At 38.4% G+C, this 25,018-nt stretch overlaps 1 protein-coding gene across 2 annotated transcripts in view; it reads left to right on the top strand.

Annotated features, from left to right (window-relative positions):
• The window catches only part of SLC49A4 (solute carrier family 49 member 4), a 96,779-nt gene that overhangs the window by 18,697 nt on the left and 53,064 nt on the right, over positions 1–25,018 (top strand). For both annotated transcript variants that reach the window (XR_010111457.1, XM_034957189.3), the window contains exons 3-4: positions 12,929–13,194; positions 19,457–19,586. Coding sequence is in view for 1 of the 2 variants with exons in the window: in XM_034957189.3 (XP_034813080.1) it covers positions 12,929–13,194; positions 19,457–19,586 (396 nt within the window). In the remaining variant the exon portion in view is untranslated. The remainder of the gene's footprint in view (positions 1–12,928; positions 13,195–19,456; positions 19,587–25,018) is intronic.

Here is a 25,018-nt window from a genome sequence, read left to right on the forward strand (position 1 = left end):
ATTCCTGATGGATTGGAGAGCTGTGTATTTAAAATGAGACAGGATAAGGGAAAATGAATCTTAAAGACATTGCTTTATTTCCCAAGCATAAAAACAATGAAAGTGGTGGCTCACACCTGTAATCACAGCAGTTTAGGAGGCCAAGGCAGGTGGATCACTTGAGGCCAGGAGTTCAAGACTAGCATGGCCAACATGGTGTGAAACCTCATCTCTACTAAAAATACAAAAATTACCCAGGCATGGTGCATTCCTATAATCCCAGCTACTCGGGAGGCTGAGGCATGAGAATCACTTGAACCTGGGAGGCGGAGGTTACAGTGAGCCGAGATTGCGCCACTGCACTCCAGCCTGGGCCACAGAGCAAGACCCTGTCTCAAAAACAAAAACAAACACAAATCACAAAGGGAAAGATTTGTGATTTGGGTTTTCAGGTTAGAGTTAGGCTAACATTTTGACAACATTTTCCAGCTTTATGCTTCAAAACAGATTATAAAATTAAAATGCAAACTGGGAGAAATATGTGTTGCAAATATAATAGATAACTTATAAGTAACATGAGCATTTTTGAAAATTGAATAGAAAAATGGACATAGTAGACATGGCTAACAATTGTTGATTCTCAGATTTCATCATTTAAATGTATAATTCAACAGTCAACATTTATTGACAGCATATGTATATGTTAGTAAAGTACAGACTGAGCTGTGTAACAAACCAAAAATATTGAGGCTCAATAAGGTAGAAGTTCATTTTTCTCTCAAGGAACAATCTAAAACAAGCTTGTCCAATCTGTGGCATGCATGCGGCCCAGGATGGCTTTGAATGTGGCCCAAAACAAATTTGTAAACTTTCTTAAAACATTTTTTTTGTGTGACATTATTTTGTGAGTTTTTTTGTGTGACTTTTTTTTTTCTTTTAGCTCATCAGCTGTCATTCGTGTTAGTATACTTTATGTGTGGCCCAAGACGGTTCTTCCTCTTCCAGTGTGGCCCAGGGAATCCAAAAGATTGGACACCCCTGGTCTAAACAATAGTGGGCTATTCAGGGGAAGTAGGCAGCTTTGTTCTGAAAGGTCCTCCGGGACCTAGGCCCCTTCTCTATTGTTGCTCCAGCATCTCCTAGGGTGATATTATTGTCTGTATCATGCTGTCATTCCAGCCCACAGGAGGGGAAGTGGGATATCCAAGGCAGGTGACTGCATCTTCTTTTTTTTTTTTTTTTTTTTTTGAGATGGAGTCTCACTGTCACCCAGGCTGGAGTGCAGTGGCATGATCTTGGCTCACTGCCACCTCCACCTCCTGGGTTCAAGCAATCCTCCTGCCTCAGCCTCCTGAGTAACTAGGATTACAGGCACCTGCCACCATGCCCTGCTAATTTTTGTATTTTTAGTAGAGATGAGGTTATTTATGTTGGCCAGGCTTGTCTTGAACTCCTGGCCTCAAGTAATCTGCCCGCCTCGGCCTCTCAAAGTGCTGGGATTACAGATGTGGGCCCCCATGCCTGGCCTGTTTGTGTCATTTCTAGCCATATCCCATTGGTTGCAGACTTAAAACTTGGCCACATGGATCTGGAAGAGAGGTTGGAAAAGTAGCTCAGCAGCAATGTATGTAGTTAAACTCAAGGATGCCATACCAAAACAAAGAAAGGGAGAATAAATAGGCAGAGACAGTTAGGAGTCTCTGCTGTCAGATGCCTCCATGTGTCCATGCGCTCCCCTCTTCCCATGTAGAGAACATACTCGTCCTTCCTCAATGGAGAAAACTCAAAGTCCTGTCCAATTAATGCATCCAGCTCAAAATCCAGAATCTCTGGGCTCTATCAGATCTTTGTGGCTCTCTGAAAGTAATTTCTTTGATTATTGTTTGTGGCTTTTGGCTTTGTCCTCTGGAAAGCTCTTTTTTTGGTCCATTATTCCCAGTGACCACACCTGAAGTGGTTGTTGGACATTTCACTTTCTGCTTGATGCTGATTTGGGAACCTGAAGATTACTTTAGGGATCAAGCAGTCTTAATCCTTGGTAGAAGTGTTTTGTAGTATCTTGGCAATACGCTTCCCTCAAATGCTTAACAGTCTTTTGGTCTATTTACATCAGGTAGGTTCCATGGAAATGTAGCCATGCCAAAATATTTCTCCTTCTGCTTATGGTTCTTATACCTGTTGAATCTCCTCTTTACTTTACCAGCTTGGGTACCCATCCCAGATTTTCTCAATTTAGTGGTATCCACACTGATGCCATCTGAAAAAAGTAGGCCTGGGAAGGAAAATGTCACCCTTAACCTAATTTTTGCTGCTAGACTGGCTCTGAAGCACATTTTATTTCCTGCCATTTGGATTCAGAAGCAACCTGAGGCTTCAAATTTCTGGATTCTCATTAAATTTATATTGCAGGCCTCGGGCAGAGAAACTCCCTTAGCAGAGCTCTTGTCCCTTCCATCTCTGCTTGCAAACCAGCTAATTCTTTATATCTCTCTTGTGCCATCCTACACTCAGTAAGGAGCAAGAAACACAGAGTAATGTTCTGATTTTTTTCCAGCAAATCCCAGGTCATCACAAGCAGTGGTATTGCTGCGGCCACAGGTCACCTGCCTTTTCTGCCTACAGCCTGACCACTAAGTCAGTGCCAATATGTTGTGCCTTTGTGAATGCAGCACCCCAATTCTTGAGCTAATTTCTCAATTAGAGGACAAATTAAGTTGCTATAATGAGGAGATCTCAAAATAGAGTGGTTCAAACAAGACAATATTTCTTCCTTATTATTAGTCCAGAGTAAGCAGGTGGGCCAGGGCAGGTAGCAGTTCTGATCTACGAGGTTGTCTAGGGACCTGGGTTCCCTCTATCTTGTTACCTTCTCCCCAGGGAGATGACCTTGACAGTATAGTCAACAGCCAGTTCATCAGCACAGTGGTCACATTGCACCCACAGGAAGAAGCAGAGCAGGGAGAACAGTTCTGTCTTCATGGAGGTGACCTTGAGATCCTCCTGCTCTAATCTCATTGGCCTGAACTTAGTAATAACAAGGCCCCAGCTATCTGTGAGGGGCGCTTTTACTCCTGCAAAAACTTAAGGTCTTCTGTAACTAAAAGGAAAACAGAATGACCCTGGGGTAATAGTTTAATCATCTCTATCACAGGCAAATTGGCTACCTGTTTGGGAGGAAAAGACCATTTTGTTATCCTCATGTCATATGATGTGTCAAAATAAATTCAAATAAACAAAAAGGTTAAATATTTAGCTGAGAAACAATATATGGGGGTATTTATCTGATCTCTACATGGGAAAGATATTTTTTCCAAGCATGAAAATAAAGGAAAATCATAAAGAGAAAGGTAGATAGATTTGAGGAAGAAGAAGTCAGAGAAATGTTTTCTTGCCTCTTCCAGCAACTGCAGTTGCTGCCTTTGAAAACAGAGGAAGAGGGCCCTGAGCCGACGAATGCGGGCGGCCACTACAAGCTGGAAAATCAGGGAAACAGATTCTCTTCTAGAGCCTCTTGAAAGGAACCCAGCCCTGCCAACACCTTGATTTTAGCCCTAGAGTCCCATGTTGGACTTCTGATTTATGGAACTGTAAGATGATGCGTTTGTATTATTTTAACCACTGAGTTTGTGGTAATTTGTTATAGCAGGACTAGGAAACTAGTCACCAAGTTTTGCATGTGTGTGTGTGAGAGAGAGAGAGAGAGTGTGTGTGTATTTTTATTTATTTATTTATTGTTTTCTTTGATTTTTTTGTTTGAGATGGGGTCTCATTCTGTTGCCCAGGCAATTGTGGCTCACTGCAACCTCGATCTCCTGGGCTCAAGCAGTCCTCCTACCTGAGCTTCACAAGTACCTGGAACTACAGGCATGTGCCACCACACCCAGCTAATTTTTTTTTTTTTTTTTTTTGTAGAGACAGGGTTTCACTATGTTGCCCAGGCTGGTCTCAAACTCCTGGGCTCACATGATCCACCTGCCCTGGCCTCCCAAAGTGCTAGGATTGCAGGTGTGCACCACCTTGCCCAGTGTGCATGTATCTTTAAATAGTGATGCTCTATGCTGATGAAGCAGACACTGTCAGCTACTACTGATGGAAATGTAAATTACTACTAATCCTCCTGAAAAACAGTTTGCGAGTATATTTCCTAAGATCTAGAGTGTTCACACATTTTAACTTACCCTAAAATAATTTTGAAAGTAGCTTATATTCACATACAAAGATTGTCACACCAGCATTATTAATATTAGCAAATAAGTTGTTGGAAACAACTATCCAACATTAGGAAAATGGTTAAATGAGATTTTATATATCTGTATAATATAATATCACAAAACCATTAACAATTATTATAAAGAATAATGAAATGAGAAAATGCTTGATAGACCATAAAATGACTTAGTGCATAAGCTGTATATTCAGTATGGTATCTGTGGTTACCTATGTACGATTAAGTATTGATTGATCAAGAGAGTGAGAGATGCATTAGGGAAAGAACTGAAAGAAGAAAAGACTGGAAAATCAAAATATTAGTAGTGGTTGTCTGAATTGGGGTATTCCATTTATAGATGATTTTTTTCTTCTTTATGCATTTCTTTTCAAAATTTTCTACTATGAATATGTATTAATATATACTTTTAAACAAAAAGACAAAATAAAAGTTATGTGACAAGAAACAAGGAATGAAACAAAATGAGGGGAGGTAGACATCTTTCAGACCAGGACTAAGGCCATTTTTCCCCTGTGCATTGCTGAGAGATTATTGTATATGACCTTAATAAAAATCTTGTGAGAGAAACTGGGCTTGTTGGCTCACACTTGTAATCCCAGCACTTTGGAAGGCTGAGGTGGGTGGATTGCTTGAGGCCAGGAGTTCAAGAGCAGCCTGGCTAACATGGTGAAACCCCATCTCTACTAAAAATATAAAAAGTAGCCAGGCGTGGTGGGGTGTGCCTGTAGTCCCAGCTACTCAGGAGGTGAGGCAGGAGAATAGTTTGAACCCAGGAGACAGAGGTTGCAGTGAGCTGAAATCACACCACTGCACTCCAGCCTGGGCAACAGAGTGAGTGAGATTCCGTCCCAAAAAAAATCTCGTGAGAGGCCAGCCTCTGTGGCTTATGCCTATAATCCTAGCACTTTCGGAGGCCAAGGCAGGAGGATCACTTGAGGCCAGGAGGACTAGCCTGGGTAACATAGCAAGACCCTGTCTCTACAGAAAATTTAAAGATTAGGTGTGCTAGTGTGTGCCTGTAGTCCCAGCTACTTGAGAGGCTGAAGTGGGAGGATCACTTGAGCCCAGAGGTCGAGGCTGCAGTGAGCTGCCTTCGTGCCACTGCATTCCAGCCTGGGAGACAGAGCAAGACCCTGCCTCAAAAAAAAAAAAAAAAAAAAAAATCCTGTGAGACAGAAAGTATCTTTGGAGAAATTGAAACAGAAAGAGAATGTGATTTTCTAAAGATTATATGGTTAATAAATTTAGCTAAGACTAGAAGCTAAGCCCTGTGATAGCTAATCTAATATTATTTTCACTGTATTTTTTATGTATTTTCTATAGCTGGTACTTGGTAAGTTATTAAAAGCTTCTTTAGGGCCAAGACTGTAATGCTCATCTTCATATTCCCTTTAGTGCCTAGCTGCAGGTGCCTTGACCATAGCAGATACTCAATAGATATTTTTAATTGAATCATTATTGACCAAAATTAATAAAGGATACAAAAATAAAATAGATTTTTGTGAAAGAAAACTGAGGCTGTGATACCAAAGTTTTTGGAATGCTCATTACTTTTCCACCACCACCTCTATTTCTCTTTTCCTGTCTTCCTTTTTCCTGTAGTTAATTCATAACATCTCTAACCCTCTTTATTGCCCACCTTTTCTTGGGCTAAATAAAGGAAAACTATTTCCAGCACTTTTGCCATTTTCAACATCAAAAAAATCCTATAAACACATGACTTTTTTTAAAGTTTTTTTTTTTTAAAGAATATGAGCTAAGAGTTTATTTTGATATGGCATAATTAGGAATTGGGAGAAAGTTTCTGAACTATTGACCTAATGAGTTTTGGAGGTAAGTATTTTTATGTATTCTAAATTACTTCATATTAAAAATATATAGAATTTAAATTCTGAATACTAGAATAGCACTGAGGAAGTATCTGCCAGATTTCTAAAAAGCCAACTCGAATGTTAGCATCAATGTTAGTCATAATAAACTAGAGGTTTATAAAGCAGGTTGATGAACAGAATAAAAATATTCTGTATTGTGTGCCTTTGGATTTAAGGAACATTGGATTTTCTTAACCATCAGTAATTTTTTTATTATTAACAGAGAACCTTCAGAATGGGATCATGTGAGAGAGTAGAGATTTGTGGACTGATGAAATTAGCTATAATTTTGATTTCTAGTTCTGGCTGAGCCATTAGCTAGTTGTATGACTGGAGCTCCCTCCAATACTTTTTAAAGAAAGGAAAGTTATAAAATTATAAATGTGATTTTACATGTGTTATTAACTTTCTGGAAGGGGTTGGGTTATCTAGGTGAGGTCTGAAGTCACTTCCGGCTCTAAAGATTTTAATTCTAAAACATCATATTATTTAAGTAGAAATAATTTAGGAGTCATAGGTATTTCTTCCAGGATATCAGAAAGCAAAAGGTTAGGATACCAGAATATTAAATGCAAGCTAAAATGTCAACTACATTAGAAGATGTGAACTGTAGATCTTCAATTTGAACTTCAGCTATTGGCATTTGTCTGAAAAGCTATAGTCAATTGAATGATACAGAAAGAAATGCAGCTGTGCACCAGCTCCATCCCACGCACCCCTGCAGGCATTGTCCTCTGTGGGCAGGGGCACTAATTGAGGGCAGTGGGACTCTGCAGCGCACCTGGGGCTGAGCCTGGCTGGGTCCTCTCCTATTCCTGCCACAGGCTAGCAGTCTCAGCAGTGCTGATGCTAGTGGGCAGCACCAGGTCTCCCTCTCTAGTCTCCACCATTCCTGCTCTGCCAATGCAGGAGAAGTTCCCCTCTGATATGGTTTGGCTGTGTCCCCACCCAAATCTCATCTTGAACTGTAGTTCCCATAATCCCCACATGTGGGAGAGACCTGGTGGGAGGTAATTGAATCGGGGGTGGTTACCCCCACGCTGCTGTTCTTGTGATAGTGAGTGAGTGTCGTGAGATCTGATGGTTTTATAAAGGGCATTTCCGCTGCACACACTGTCTTGCCTGCCGCCATGTAAGGCATGCCTTTACTCCTCCTTCGCTTTCCACCATGATTCTGAGGCCTTCCAGCCATGTGGAACTGTGAGTCCATTAAACTTCTTTTTCTTTATAAATTACTCAGTCTCAGGTATGTCTTTATTAGCAGCGGAGAATGGACTAATACATCCTCTCTCATTCACTTTTCCATCTGGCTTGTGGGGACGGGATGAGCCAGGCTTCAGAAGTAGACAGAGGCTAGGTAAGGAGGGAAAAAAGGGAAAAGGAGAAAGACTTCAGAGAAGAGGGAAGAAAAGGGAGTTGGGGGCCGTGGGTTGGGAGGTGGATGGAGAAACAGGAGAGAGTTAAGGAGTCAGTATGAGGAGACTGGGCTGAAGGAGGAGGCACACATCTGCTTCCTGATAGATCTCTCACAGCTTGACCTGCAGAGGTGCAAGAGAAATGCAGTCCATTAACTGTGAGGATACACCTGCTTTCATCAGGTGTGGAGTTTCAGGTAAGGAGGCAAGAGTCAGACCCCTTGAATTAACTAGTCCATTACTGGACAACTGCCTTTCTGCTCCAGAGCTTATTGCCCAGAAGACAAAACTGCCTCCTCACACTCCTAACTTCTGCCCACCCTTCCCAAGTCCACTGTGCTTGAGACAGTTATGTCACATTGGCCTTGCTTTTAAAACACCCTAAAACATCCTTTTTTAAAATGTCACATTGGCCTTGCTTTTAAAATACCCTAAAACATCTTTTTTTAAAAGCTTTATTTTGAGAATATTAGTCATCTTGTTTTTTGTATTACTGAATTTAAACTTGTTAAAATTTATCAATAGAACTGATCTGATGTATGCCTTTGGATAACTTTGTGAAGTTTTGGAAACGCAGTTTAGTTGCATATTTCAGTGACTGCGTGTCCCTGTACTGGGCCCAGTCTGAGTTCCCGAGAGCATCCACACTGCCTTAGCGCTATGGGAGTGAGGCCTGTGGGGACTGCTGCCATGATCCTGACCTACAAGGACCTTAACTTTTACCTAGCAAAACAAAACTGAGGCATGTAATGATGACAAACAATTAATATTAAACTGTGTGGTTGACTTCACTGTACTGAAGATTATGAATCCCCCTCCTTCGTTTTTCTTTGTCGTTTTTAATAGTCAGCCCAGATCAACAGGTATTAGTTTCTGAAAGCCAGCTTCTTTCATAAGTGCTTAGAAAGCATTAGGATAATCGTGAGTTGCATTTTATCTTTTAATGTGTGAAAGTGGAGAGACTTTTTAGTTCAGACTGTTCATTTAAGCTGGATGTTTTTTCTTTTCAGTTCACTTCGCTAAGCTTATATACCTAATTTTTATTCCTGCATCTGTTTCTTCTAGAAATAGTCTAAATCTAGATTTCGATTTCCTCATGAGTCTGACTTCCATGCTGAACACTCCACTGAAACTGCTTCTACTCAGACCACAAATGACCTCTTCTTTGCTGAATCTGGTGGTTACATTTCAGTTATTATAAACGATCTTTCTGTTTGATGTGATGTTGTTGACCGCTTGCTCTTATGTTCTTGGAACTCGTCTCTCTTTGGTTGCCGTGATACCAGTCTTTCCTCTTTTGCTTTTTTTCTGCCTTGTAATGGCTCCTTCTCAATCATCTTGCTCGACTCCCATTCCTCTATTTTTAAAATGTTGTTATTCTCCAGTGTTTCTTCCCCACCCCAATCCACCTACAACTTACATTTCTCAGCTCAGACTGCTTTTCTTAGCTTCTGGCCTATATTAGCCACATGTTAGATGTTTGCACAGAGTTATGGGTGCCCTCCAGTATCCACCCCCTCTCCTTGCCATATATATTGTATCACCTTAATGGTTCTCCAGACCATCCGTCCTCCACCTCCCCACTGTGTTGCCAGTACCACTTTAAACCATGCCATAGAGTCCCTGTCCTGGATTCCATGCCTGAGGGTGTCCCATTCTGGCTTTCTTTCAGCCTTGCCCTTCCATGTGGGTTGAGGATTTCATAGGGCCAAGGGGATGTGCACACCCTGCCCTCTACCCTCTAGTCTTATGCACTAGCTACACAAGACCCCAGAAATAGGCCTTACAACAAGCCTGTTTCCCAGGCCTGCTCTTCCAAGAGTAGGCTGCATCCCTGCTGTGTACTTCCTAGGCCTAAGGGATAGCTAAGGGGCAGCTGTTTGGAGGGGATAGTTGGAGCTTAGATGGAGTTGGACCTTCAGCTCCACATGCATATATGCAAAGCCCTGATATATAGGCCAGGGCCAGAGGTCAGAAGAGAAGAAGGACATGCAGAGACCTCCATCTGTACTCTTGTCATAGGCAGCATAAGCATAGGGCAAGGCCTAACTATTGCCTTCTTTTTCTTTATATTCCTGCTACAGTGCTAGTATCACTGTGCTTTTAGGGATTCTTAAGGGCAAGGGCTTTAGCTTTTTAATTTTACATTCTCATTTGCCTGTCACAGTGCCTACCCAACACATGGTGACTACTCAATATATGTTTGTTGAATTAAGTAATAAATGCATAGTTACCATTTTATAATTATTTTATTTCCTTTATTATCATTTTAAAGAGGTTATGGTAATGTTCATATGATTTTATGATGTCTTAGGGTCAATATTTTTCCAGAAAAAATGTATCTCTAATTTGCATTCCTATTAAATGGAAAAAGTAGACTTAATGTATAAAGCAGAATTTTATTTTTAAATATCTTTTTACAGATTTATTTCATAAAATGATGTTTGTTAATGGTAGGTGGTAGAAAATAGTGTCAGGCAAACATGACAATCTTAATATTACAGATTACTGTAACATCACAGTCCCCAGGACAACAGTGCTTATGACCAGTTATAACACATTAGAAGCTGCTGAACCCTGAGGGACGCTAGGATATAAGTGTCAGAAGGAGCAGGACTAAGTTCTGGAAAACTACAAAGTGCTGGGAGGAGTGGGACTGGGTTTTCCTGCCAGGTTTCTCATGAATTCAGAGGATAACTAGTTCTACTGAGCTTGTTTATGAAGAGTGTATGTATGATGACTTTTAATACAAAAGCATGTAATTATCTAAAATTGGAGTAACTTTACAACACCACATAAGCTTATTTTAATTCCTGAGATGGTTTTTAACTATAACTTATATGCCCTAGATTGGCCTCCCAAGTTCAAGGACCTTTAAACCAAGAACCCATCTGAAGTGTCCCTGGTGCTATTCCTTCTTTGGATACTACTTTAACACGTACTGTATCGTAGTGAGAAATGTTCTGGTCTAAGAGTCAAGTAAACTGGATTTGGATGGCCCTTAAATTATCTGAAACTCACACATTCTGTGACTCTTAGGTCAGACTCTGCTGCTTGGTAATAGTCTATTTGTGATTCCACTGAGAGGTGACAAAGAGTTAAGCCATGGCAATAATTTGAGTTTTATACCTTAACTATGAGGAGCTTCACTTTGCTTCTCTTCTCTTCTCTTCTCTTCTTTCTTTCTTTCTTTTTCTTTCTTTCTTTCCTGTCTTTCCTTTCCTTTCTTTTCTTTCTCTTTCTTTCTTTCTCTCTTTTTCTTTCTTTCTTTCTTTTTCCTTCCCTCCCTCCCTCTCGTCTTTCCTTCCTTCCTTCCTTCCCTCCCTCCCTTCCTTTCTTCCTTTCCTTTCCTTTCTTTTTTTTTCCTTCTTTTTTTTTTTTTTTGAGACAAAATCTTGCTCTGTCGCCCAGGCTGTAGTGCAATGGCACAATCTCTGCTCACTGCAACCTCTGCCTCCCAAGCTCAAGTGATTCTCATGCCTCAGCCTTCTGAGTAGCTGGGATTACAGGCATGCGTCACCATGCCCAGCTAATTTTTGTATTTTTAGAGGAGGTGGGGTTTTGTCATGTTGGCCAGGCTGGTCTTGAACTCCTGGCCTCAAGTGATCCACCCACCTCGGCCTCCCAAAGTGCTGGGGTTACAGGCATGAGCCACTGTTCCCAGCCAGGAGTCCTGCTTTCTTATCAGTCTTTTTGTTTGTTTATTTTTGATTTATTTCTTCCATGTTCTCCTTTTACCCTTAACATTTTTAGACATAGTAAAGTTTACTCATTCCAAGCCTTCTAGTTGACATGAGTCTAATACCTCATTAAAAGTATCAAATATCAAAGCAGTTATTTTATGGGTCATCACACACTGTCTCATTGTTGTGCCATCACATGCAGTGATTAAAACCACTTAATGACGTTATTGCTGGAACATTTCTGTAATAAAATTGCTGTGGGACAGCTTTGGTTCCACTGGCTTTTGGAGGACATAAACAGTTTAAATTATTTCTGTCATCTGGAAAATAATTCCCCTTACACAGAGAGATTTTTAAATGTCTTGAGTTTTTTTAATTTAGTAATATCAATATCAATGACACTTGGAGCTATGTTGCCTTCACATAATTTTTCCAACATAACGAAGCTATGGGCAGCCCTAATTCACATATTTCACTTCCCACTCACTTCTGTTTCTACATTAGGGCCCTTCCTCTCCCCATGTGCCTGTTTATTTTTCTCTTCTGCATTCAGCAAACTTTTCTAACTGGCTTAAGATGGCAGTTTAAAAAAAAAAAGAGGATTTGAGACGCACATAGTGCTTAGAAAGCAAAACAAGCAGAAGAAAAAGATGAGTTCATATCATGAAAATGTCACATGTACTGTCCCTTCCCTTTCCTCTACCTCCAGGGCAAGAGAGGTCGACACATCTCCCTTTCTTGTCTATGCTTTCTTTGGACTTCTGGCCTCTTTTCTACTTCAAGGCAGCTCTTAAATGTGAATGTGTATATTGGGGGTGAGGGAGTAATGGGAGAAAAGAGTTGGTCAACAAGGAACAGGAGTGCTAAGGAGAATATTGGGAAAAGGTCAGCAAGAGAACAAATGGAATGGAAAAAAAGAAACTGCTTTTCATTAATCCTTACAATTAAAGTCAGAATTAGAGTATGAGAACTGGAAGGGACTTAGTGGTCCTGTCATTACAGTACCCTAACCTAACAGATGCTCCGTAAATGCATATTCAACTTCAACTGATGTCCTCATTTCACGAGGGAAGAAATGGAACCCCACAAAGTTAGGAATTGTTCAGGGCTAGCCCTGAGCTCAGCTGGAACCCAGGTCCTCTGGTTCCTCAACTACCTTTTCTATTAGAAGATATTTTAATGAGTCTTTCATTTGTTGTATTTCCACCATTTGGCAAAGAGTGGGTATGAAATGTTGAGCTCAACTATAAGGCTGGTGGCACTTAGTAGGTCTGTTAATGAGTGGCAGTCTAGTAGAAGGAGTATGGATTTTGGAATCAGACCTGGATCTAAACTTCAGCTCTGCCTGTCAGCGCTTGGGCAAGTTTCTTAATCTTTCCAAATCTAGGATTTTTCATCTCAGTAAATGGGGATCATAATAGCTACCACTTAGTGTTGTTATAACAACTAAATGAAGCAAGGTTCTAAGTACTTACAGGAAGTACTTAGTTTGATGTGTGGCACAAATCATAGGTCACAATAAATATTTGTGAAATGAATAAATGGTAACTATTACTATGTTTGATCCTCCCTCATAGGGAGTCAACATACCTGTTTTAGAAGGTAAATCAACATGTCTTTTAGGCATGTCATATTCTTTACAGATATGTATACTTATGGCCATAGTTAAAAACTGCTGTTTGGCTCATTTTTATTTGTCTTAGAAAATGCCTGTTTCAAATACCTCACAGCCTTTTAATTTTTAAATTCCAGATTAATTCATGGAGGACAGATGTTAAATGGATTGGCAGGTCCAACTGTAATGAATGCAGCACCATTTCTCTCCACGACGTGGTTTTCTGCAGATGAAAGGGCCACAGCCACAGCTATTGCATCAATGCTCAGTTATCTTGGGGGAGCATGTGCATTTTTAGTTGGACCACTTGTTGTTCCAGCTCCCAATGGGACATCACCTCTTCTTGCTGCAGAGAGCAGCAGGGCGCATATTAAAGATCGCATAGAGGCTGTGTTATATGCAGGTAATTTGAAGTTTATTTTCTTCTTGTTATACTTTGTCTTTTATCTCAATCATCTTCACTCTACTTTTTGTATAACAGATACCTTCATATGAAATACTTGAGAGGACTAATATGTAAATTTACATACACTGTGCATTCCTTGTCATATGATATAGAGATGCTTAATTAAAACTGAACACTCTTCCTAGGAAGTTAAATTTTAAATTTATTATTGCCACATGGAGGGGTATTTCTTAATTTTAGTCTTTTCATCTATTTACGGTTAAGCACTGTATAACACATTTTCTATGTCCTCTCTAGATATCTTATCAGGGTATAAAACGTCATGACTGACAATAACCTTTTGTTAAGCATCTATCTGTTGGTAGATGTTAAGCCCGTTTTCTCCCTTGTAGTTTCTCCATTATTAGCCATGTTCTGTAACCTTATTTACCTTGATCATCTACAGTTTATCCTCATTTCCTACTCTCTGTATGTTTAGTCTGTTATCAGGGATACTGACCTTTCTAAAATATTCTTTGAATTATTTTATTTCTAGAATCAAGCCCTGGTCCACTCTTATAGTATAGTCTCCTACGGATTTTCATAGATATAGCCCCTCTCTCTATATCCCTGTTTGTTATTTCCTCTGCATTCAGAACACTTTTTGTAGGTGTTTACTATATGCCAAGCACTGTGCTAAGCACTAGGAATTGGTAAGATCAACGATGAGACAATTATAATACAAGTAAAGATATACAGAGGTTGGGAGACCTAACTTGCCTGGGTTTGTAGGGAAGTTGAGGGGGCAGGAAAGGCTTCAACAAGAATGTAATAATTAAAGTTAAGAATTTTGTAGGAGTTCACCAAGTGTTTGAGTGGTTAGTGTATTCCATACAGAGGGAACAGTAACTGCAAAGGCAGGGAAGGTATGAGAGAGCTCAGTATGTCTAGGGAACTGCAAGTAATTGAGTATGGCTGGAGTGGTGTAAATGTTTGTGTTTGGGTATGGGTAACAAGTGGCAGAAAATGAGACTGGAATGATAAGGGACCCAATTATACTGAACCTTGTTTTAACTTTTTTGTTCACTTATCAATTTCACAAACATGTTTTGAACGCCTATGTATCTGTCACTATGTGAGTCACTGAGATAGGCATGGTTCCCGGTGTAACAGAACTTACAGTGTCCTGAATGGTACAGACAGGTAAACAATTGTAAAATAGAGCAGGGAGTATTATAAACCAAAGGCCTACAATTGCTCTGAGAGCTCGGAGAAGGAGCACCTAACCCAGATTTTGGAGGTAAAGTAGAGCTTCCTGGAGATGCAGCTTCTAAATCAGAGCCTGAGGAATGAGAGAACGATGGTTAAATACAGTAGGCAGGAAGATTACACTGTAGAGAGGAAACTTAAAGGAGAAGTCCAGTGAAGGGAGACACCCTGGTACGTTCAAGCCCAGAGTGGCTTAGATCTAGTGAGAGTACTAGTAGGTGAAGCTAGAGAGGAAAGCAAGCCCCACGCAAACCTTCTAAGCAGGCCTGAAGGGTTTAAGGTTCACCACATTGTAGGCAAAGGCCACACTCTGAAGAACTGTATGTCAGAGAGTTATTTGATGACATTTACATTTCAAAATATGGTTTAGAAGGATTAAAACTGAAAGCAAGGGTAGCAGTAGTATATAAAGCATTTCACCTCCTTTACACAACTTATTCCTTTTAAAGAAAAAATAAAAATGTAAAAATGAGTAAATAAAACTGAACGCAGGTGAAACATAAGTTTTAAACTTTATTTTGGTCATGTTATTATTTTTATTGAAAACCTAAGCAATGATTGTAGTTTTTACATGATGTTAAGCACTGTTAAGCATGTATCAATGCAGTACATGCAGCTCATGGTTCTCATGCAGTCAAGCAGAAGCCCCTGCTCAAAGCTTCCCAGTTGCTTCTTCATTGCTTTCATGTTTGCCAATCTGCCTTTCTGAAAGACTGTCCCATGACTTCATTCTATTCAAAATACTGTACTAGAATTGTCATTTTAAAAAGTTAGAGATTCTTAAATTATTCCCGACAAAGGTAACATAAGAAAAGTAAACTACAGATCCAAATCTCAGATGAGTATAAACACAAAAGTCCTGAACAAAATACTAGCAAACTGATTCCAACAACATATATCATAAAACGGATGATATACCATGACTAAATGGGATTTATTCCAGCAATGCAAGGTTGGTTTAACATTCAAAACTCAATTTATGGAATGTATCATATCAGCAGATAAAAGGGAAAAAACATGATCATCTTAAAAGATGAAGAAAAAGCATTTGACAAATCCAACACCCTTTCAATGAACTGGAAACAATCAATGAATTAGGAACAGACAGGAACTCTCTCAACCTAATAAAAAGCATCTATTGGAAACCCACAAGAGGCCTGGCACAGTGGCTTGTGCCTATAATCCCAGCACTTTGGGAGGCCGACAAGGGAGGATCACTTGAGGCCAGAAGTCTGAGACCAGCCTGGCCAACATAGCAAAACCCCATCTCTACTAAAAAAAAAAAAATGGCCGGACATGATGGCACATGCCTGTAATCCCAGTTACTCGGGAGGCTGAGGCACGAGAATCGTTTGAGCCTGGGAGGCAGAGGTTATAATGTGAGCCAAGATCACACCACCGCACTCCAGCCTGGGTGACAAACAAACAAACAAACAAAAAACCTGCAGGTAACATCACATTTCACTTCTAGGGTTATGAACAAGACAAGGATGTCCATTTTTCCATGCCTTTTTAAAACTGTGCTGGAGGTTCTAGGCAGTATCACTGAACAAGAAAAGCAAAAGATATCCAGATTGTAAAGGAAGTAGTAAAGAATATCTCTGTTGAAAATGATGTGATCTTGAATATAGAAAATTCTCTGGAGTTCACTAAAAACTATTAGATCTAAAAAAAGATTTTAGCAAAGTTTTATGGTACAAGATTAATATGTAAAAATCAATTGTCTATATATTGGCAATGAACAGTCTTAACATGCAATTCAATTTGCAATAGCATCAAAAAGAATAAAAGATTTAGGAATAAACTTAACAAATGAAGTGCAGAACTTATAATCTGAAGACTACCACTGTTGAAAGAAGTTAAAAAAGACCTAAATAAATGGAAAGGCATTCCATGTTCATGTTGGGAGGTTTAATATTGTGAAGATATCCCCAAGTTTATCTGCAAATGTAGTGCAATCCCTTTAAAAATCCCAGCTGCCTTTGTTGCAGAAATCGACAAGGCGATCCTGAAATTTACATGGAAATGCAAAGGACCAGCAATATCCAAAACAATCTTGAAAAGGAACAAAATTGGAGAACTCAGACTTCTCAACTACAAAACTTATTACAAAGCTATAAGATAGCATAGTACTGGCATAAGGATAGGCATATAAATCAGTAGAATAGAAATGAGATTCTAAAAAAGTGATACTGCCTAGAAACGCCATTACATTTATGGTTAATTGATTTTTCAGAAGGGTCCCAAGATAATAAGGGAAAAAGTCTTTTCAGTAAATGGTACAGGAATAACTGAATATCCAAATTCAAAAGAATGAATTTGAACCCCGTTGTTAACTCAAACCTAAATGTAAGAGCTAAAACTATAAAACTCTTGGAAGAAGACTAACAAGTAAATCTTTGTGACCTTGGATTAGGTGAAGCCTTTTTATAAAAGACACCAAAAGCACCAGTGACAAAGGAAAAAAGATAAATTAGACTTCATCACAATTTAAAACTTTTGTGCTTCACAGAACCCAGAGAGTGAAAAAGACAGTCCACAGAATGGGAGAAAATAATTGCAAATCATATATCTGATAAGGGACTTATATCCAGATTATATAAAGCATTCTTACAACTCAACAACAGAAAGACAACGCCATTAAGAAGTGGGTAAAGGACTCAAACACATTTCTCCCAAGAAAATACACAAATGTTCATCGAACACATGAAAGATACTCAGTGTCATTAGTCATTAGGGAAATGCAAATCAAAACCATGATAAGATACACTTCACACCCAGTAGGATTGCTAGAATCAATAAAATGGAAAATAATAAAGTACTGGCAAGAAAGTGGAGAAATTAGAACCCTCATACATTCCCATATGTGGGAATGTAAAATGGTGTAGCCGCTTTGGAAACAGTTTCACAGTTCCTCAAAATGTTAAACAAAGATTACCATACAATCCAGAAATTCCATTTCTAGATATATATCCAAGTGAAATGAAAACATACACCCATGTAAAAATGTATACATGAGCATTATTTATAATAGCGAAAAAGTGGAAACAACCCAGATGTCTATCTACTGATAAGTGGATGAACAAAATGTGATATATCTGTGCAATGGAATATTATTTGACAATAAAAAATACTAAAGTACTGATACATACTCCAACATGAATGACCCTTGAAAACATTATGCAAAGTGAAAGAAGCCAGTCATAAAAGACCACATGTTATATGATTCCATTTATAGGAAATGTCCATAATACTCAAATCTATAGGGACTAAAAGTAGATCAGAGGTTGCCTAGGGCTGGGAGATTGAGAGTAATGGGTACAGAGTTTCTTTTTGGGTTGTTGAAAAAATTCTAAAATTGATTGTGGTTATGATTGTACAATTCTGCTGGTAAATGAAAAACCACTAGATTGTGCACTTTAAATGTGTGCATTGTATGTCATGTGAATTATATCTCAGTGAAGTTGTTTACAAAAATGCCAGTAGATGGTCAAAGAATATGAATAAGGCAATCATGCAAGACATACAGGTGGCCAATATGCATATTTTAGGTGCTCATTCAGTATTACTAATAATTAAAATAACTCTAAATTAGAACAGTTCATTAACTTCTTGTTGCTCCTTAGATTGACAAAGAATAAACAGACTGAAAACACCAAAAAAAAAAAAAAAGAAAGAAAAAAAAGGAATCTGCTAACAATCTTGTGTTTAAAAAAATAGGCATCTTTAAATTTCTAACTGAATTAAACAGAATTATCTGTGGTTAATTGTCTTATAGGAATGTTGTCCTTTTTTGCTAAGAATATAGCCCTAGAATTAAAATTATCCAACCGAAAGGACCTCTAGAAATCACTAAATTCAATCCATTTATTGGCCTAGAAAGATTAAGGGATTTGTTCAAATTACAAGCTAATTAATGGCATAGACAGGTCTATATTCCAAGTTTCCTGACGTTTCTACTAGGGCTGTGCTTTTCTACAAAATTGGACACAGTTATCAAAAGCTGGAACTTCCAAGTGCCAGAATTATAGAGGGAAAGATTGGGATGCTAGAACCTTCCCTTCTATAATGGGGACAAATTAAGATTGTTTGGGTATTCATTTTACTTCTGATTGTTTAATACTCTACATTAGCTAGTCTTGTGTTTAAATTCTATTCTCTGTCTCTTGGTCTCTTATTTTTGGATGCTTTCTTGTTCAAATTTTCCATACAGTCTGTAAATTGGGTCTGTCTTATACAATGCATCAGACTATCCTATTATGAATCAAACAAACCTCCTATCCTGTTACTTCTTACCAGTTTTTTTTTCTGAGTGCCACACTTATTAGACAATCATCCTAGACCTGTTTCACAATCTCTTTTATAGTAAGGTACTGTTGGCTTTTAATGTTTTCTCCATAAGACAACATTTGTTTACTTCCTCAGTCTTTTTATCTGTGTGCCATAGTATCAGCATATACATCATTGTTAGTATAACCTCTTACCAATTACTTGTTGAAATTTATATTTTTATATATTCAATTTTGTTTTTACTAGACTGAGCAATCTTGGCTAGATACTATATTTTGCTTATCTCTATACGTCTCAGACTCAGTTGATACTTAGTAAATATTTGTTAGATAAATAAATACCTGAGAGGCTGGGCATGGTGGCCCACACCTGTAATTCCAGCATTTTGAGAGACTGAGGCAGGAGAATGGCTTGAACATCACTTGAGCTCAGGAGTTCGAGACCAGCCTGGACAACATGGTGAGACCCTATCTCTACAAAAATAAAAAATAAAAATTAGCCTGGTATGGTGGCATGCATCTGTGGTCCCAGCTACTTGGGAGGCTGAGGCAGGAGGATCACTTGAGCCCAGGAGGTCAAGTCTGTAGTGAGCCATGTTCATGCCACTGCATTCCAGCCTGGGTGACGGAGTGAGACCCTGTTTCAAAAAACAAATAAATACTTGAAGTCTTCAACTTTTTGTGTTTCCTGGTTAACATTTTACCTATTTTTTTTCTTTCAGAATTTGGAGTTGTCTGCTTAATATTTTCTGCAACACTAGCTTATTTCCCACCCCGACCTCCTCTTCCTCCCAGTGTTGCTGCAGCTAGCCAGCGGCTGAGTTATCGGAGAAGCGTTTGTAGATTATTAAGGTAAATATACTGAGAGTCACTGGATGGCTTTGACTGACACCTTCAAGGTAACTTCAGATTTTTAAAAAATAATTTAAGATAGTAATTTTTCAGCAACCTATTAATTAGGTTGTAAGTAATTGATAAAATACTTATTGAATATTTTAGATTTCCTACCAGAAATCTATCTTGAAAAATCACCAAAAACAAAAACTTCTATAATTTTTGCCTTCTCTACATATCACCTACTATTATTTGCTTAATGTTTTAAAAATCAAATATTTTATTTTTCTTAAATAATTTTCTTTTTTAAAGAATCCCATATCATACAATAGTGTCTGTGAAATCATGAATTCTATGTGTTATACTTTTCCTAATATGCACATTATTTTAATTTATTATGTATTTGTTAAGGCATATTAAAATAAGCAGGTGGTAGTCAATACAAAGTGAATAAAATAAATAATATTATTCACATATCACCTGAAATCATTTTCTGTACCAGCAGTAGGATCATACTTTAAGAAACCAAATATATTATTTAATTTTATTGGTATAACTTAAGTATAGTTAGATTAAACTCTACTCTTGAAGGCTCAAATGCCCAGTACTGAATTTAATTCTTGGGATATATAAAACACCACTATTCATTATGATTTGCAGTTGGACCACTAGACTTTGTCATTTGAAATTTTTTCACAGGTAGTTGGTATGAGTTTTTATTGATTCTTCAACAACTCTCTCTAAATTGGTTCTTTCTTTTCTTGGGTTCCTCTCCCCAGATGGTAAGTTTCTTGTGGTCAAGGAGTAGTATCTATGTCTTTACATCTGCTGCAGTAATACTGTCCAGTAGGAATAAAATGCAAGCCACATAAGTAATCTTACATTTTCTGATAGTCTTCAATAAATTTTTAAAAATCAAAATCATATCAAGTATCTTCTGTGACCACAGTGGAATAAAACTAGAAGTCAACTCCAAAAGGAACCCTCAAAACTGTACAAACACACGGAAATTAAACAATCTGCTCCTGAATGATTTTTGGGTTAACAATGAAATCAAGATGAAAATTAAATTCTTTAACATGAACCGTAATAGTGATGTAAGTTATTAAAACTTCTGGGATACAGCAAAAGCAGCGCTAAGAGGAAAGTTTATAGCACTAAATGCCTATATCAAAAAGTCTGAAAGATTACAAATTGACAACCTAATGTCACACCTCAAGAAACTAGAGAAACAATAACAAACCAAAACCAAAGCTAGCAGAAAAAAAGAAAAAACAAAGATCAGAGCAGAACTAAATAAAATTGAAACAAAAAATACAAAAGATCAATAAAACAAAAAGTTGGCTATTTGAAAAGATAAACAAAATTGATACCCCATTAGCTAGATTAACCAAGAAAAGAAGATTCAGTTAAGCTCAATTAAAAATGAAAATGGAGATGTTACAGTCAATACCACAGAAATACAAAAGATCATTCAAGACTACTATGAACACCTCTATGGACACAAACTAGAAAATCTAGGGGAAATGGATAAACTTCTGGAAACATACAACCCTCCTAGATTAAATCAGGAAGAAATAGAAACCCTGAACAGACCAATAATGAGCTGTGAGATTGATTCAGTAACTTAAAAATTGCCAACCAAGAAAAGGTCATGGTCAGATTGGCCAGATGGATTCACAGTTGAATTCTACCAGACTTTCAAAGAAGAATTTATACCAATCCTACTGAAACTATTCCAAAAGATTGAGAAAGCAGGAATCCTCCCTAACTCATTTTATGAAGCCATCACCCTGATACCAAAACCAGATTGAGAAAGAGGGACTCCTCCCTAACTCATTCTGTGAAGCCAGTGTCACCCTGATACCGAAACCGGAAAAAGACATAACAAAAAAGAAAACTACAGGCCAGTAGCCTTGATGATCATAGATACAAAAATCCTTAATAAAAACACTAGCTTACTGAATCCAGCAGCACATCAGAAAGATAATACACCATGAGGCAAGTGGGTTTCATACCAGAGATTGTTTAAAATACGCAGGTCAAATGTGATATATCACATAAACAGAATTAACAACAAAAACAGTATGATCATAATAGATGCAGAAAAAGCATTCAGTAGCATCTCTTTATGATAAAAAAAAAAAAAACCCTCAACAAACTAGGCATAGAAGGGACATACTTCAAAATAAAAGCTGTATATGACAAACCCACAGCCAACATCATACTGAATGGGAAAACTTGAAAGTATTTCCCCTGAGAACTGGAACAAGACAAGGATGCCCACATTCACCACTTCGGTTCGAAAGTACTAGAAGTCCTAGCCAGAACAGTCAGGCAACTGAAAGAAATAAAGGGCATCCAAATTGGAAAAAGAGGAAGTCAAATGATCACTGTTTGCCAATGATATGATCATATACCTAAAAAACCCTAAAGACTCTTCCAAAAGACTCCTAGATTTGATAAATGAATTCAGTAAACTCTCAGGTTACAAAATCAGTGTACACAAATCAGTAGCACTGCTCTACACCAACAACGAGAAAGGCGAGAATCAAGTGAATAACTCAGTCCTCTTTACAATAGCTGCAAAAAAATTAAAATACCTAGCAATATTCTTAACCAAGAAGGTGAAATATCTCTACAATAACTACAAAACACTGCTGAAAGAAATCATAGATGCCCATTCAGTGTGATATTGGCTGTGGGTTTGTCATAGATAGCTCTTACTATTTTGAGATACGTTCCATCAATACCTAATTTATTGAGAGTTTTTAGCATGAAGGGTTGTTGAATTTTGTCAAAGGCCTTTTCTGCATCTATTGAGATAATCATGTGGTTTTTGTCTTTGGTTCTGTTTATATGCTGGATTACATTTATTGATTTGCATATGTTGAACAAGCCTTGCATCCCAGGGATGAAGCCCACTTGATCATGGTGGATAAGCTTTTTGATGTGCTGCTGGATTTGGTTTGCCAGTATTTTATTGAGGATTTTTGCATCGATGTTCATCAAGGATATTGGTCTAAAATTCTCTTTTTTCATTGTGTCTCTGCCAGGTTTTGGTATCAGGGTGATGCTGGCCTCATAAAATGAGTTAGGGAGGATTCCCTCTTTTTCTATTGATTGGAATAGTTTCAGAAGGAATGGTACCAGCTCCTCTTTGAACCTCTGGTAGAATTCGGCTCTGAATCCATCTGGTCCTAGGAGCATTCCCTTTGAAAATGGGCACAAGACAGGGATGCCCTCTCTCACCACTCCTATTCAACATAGTGTTGGAAGTTCTGGCCAGGGCAATCAGGCAGGAGAAGGAAATAAAGGGTATTCAATTAGGAAAAGAGGAAGTCAAATTGTGCCTGTTTGCAGATGACATGATCGTATATCTAGAAAACCCCATCGTCTCAGCCCAAAATCTCCTCAAGCTGATAAGCAACTTCAGCAAAGTCTCAGGATACAAAATTAATGTACAAAAATCACAAGCATTCTTATACACCAATAACAGACAAACAGAGCCAAATCATGAGTGAACTCCCATTCACAATTGCTTCAAAGAGAATAAAATACCTAGGAATCCAACTTACAAGGGATGTGAAGGACCTCTTCAAGGAGAACTACAAACCACTGCTCAATGAAACAAAAGAGGATACAAATAAATGGAAGAACATTCCATGCTCATGGGTTGGAAGAATCAATGTCGTGAAAATGGCCATGCTGCCCAAGGTAATTTATAGATTCAGTGCCATCCCCATCAAGCTACCAATGACTTTCTTCACAGACTTGGAAAAAACTGCTTTAAAGTTCACATGGAACCAAAAAAGAGCCCGCATTGCCCAGTCAATTCTAAGCCAAAAGAACAAAGCTGGAGGCATCATGCAACCTGACTTCAAACTATACTACAAGGCTACAGTAACCAAAACAGCATGGTACTGGTACCAAAACAGAGATATAGACCAATGGAACAGAACAGAGCCCTCAGAAATAATGCCGCATATCTACAACTATCTGATCTTTGACAAACCTGACAAAAACAAGCAATGGGGAAAGGATTCCCTATTTAATAAATGGTGCTGGGAAAACTGGCTAGCCATATTTAGAAAGCTGAAACTGGATCCCTTCCTTACACCTTAGACAAAAATTAATTCAAGATGGATTAAAGACTTAAACGTTAGACCTAAAACCATAAAAACCCTAGAAGAAAACCTAGGCAATACCATTCAGGATATAGGCATGGGCAAGGACTTCATGTCTGAAACACCAAAAGCAATGGCAACAAAAGCCAAAATTGACAAATGGGATCTAATTAAACTAAAGAGCTTCTGCACAGCAAAAGAAACTACCATCAGAGTGAATAGGCAACCTACAGAATGGGAGAAAATTTTTGCAACCTACTCATCTGACAAAGGGCTAATATCCAGAATCTACAATGAACTCAAACAAATTTACAAGAAAAAAACAACCCCATCAAAAAGTGGGCGAAGGATATGAACAGACACTTCTCAAAAGAAGACATTAATGCAGCCAAAAAACACATGAAAAAATGCTCATCATCACTGGCCATCAGAGAAATGCAAATCCAAACCACAATGAGATACCATCTCACAGCAGTTAGAATGGCAATCATTAAAAAGTCAGGAAACAACAGGTGCTGGAGAGGATGTGGAGAAATAGGAACACTTTTACACTGTTGGTGGGACTGTAAACTAGTTCAACCATTGTGGAAGTCAGTGTGGTGATTCCTCAGGGATCTAGAACTAGAAATACCATTTGACCCAGCCATCCCATTACTGGGTATATACCCAAAGGATTATAAATCATGCTGCTATAAAGACATGCACACGTATGTTTATGGTGGCACTATTCACAATAGCAAAGACTTGGAACCAACCTAAATGTCCAACAACGATAGACTGGATGAAGAAAATGTGGCACATATACACCATGGAATACTATGCAGCCATAAAAAATGATGAGTTCATGTCCTTTGTAGGGACATGGATGAAGCTGGAAACCATCATTCTCAGCAAACTGTAGCAAGGACAAAAAACCAAACACCACATGTTCTCACTCATAGGTGGGAATTGAACAATGAGAACACATGGACACAAGAAGGGGAACATCACACACCAGGGACTGTTGTGGGGTGGGGGGAGGGGGGAAGGATAGCATTAGGAGATATACCTAATGCTAAATGACGAGTTAATGGGTGCAGCACACCAACATGGCACATGTATACATATGTAACAAACCTGCAGATTGTGCACATGTACCCTAAAACTTAAAGTATAATAATAATAAAATAAAATAAAAAGAAATCATAGATGACACAAAAAAATGGAAACACATTCCATGTTCATGGATTGGAAGAATCAATATTGTGAAAATGACCATACTGCCCAAAGCAATCTACAGATTCAGTGCGGTTACTATCAAAATAGCAACATCATTTTTCATAG

The sequence above is a fragment of the Pan paniscus genome, chromosome 2 (genome assembly GCF_029289425.2).
Source record: "Pan paniscus chromosome 2, NHGRI_mPanPan1-v2.0_pri, whole genome shotgun sequence".
In the NCBI taxonomy this organism is placed as follows: Eukaryota; Metazoa; Chordata; class Mammalia; order Primates; family Hominidae; genus Pan; species Pan paniscus.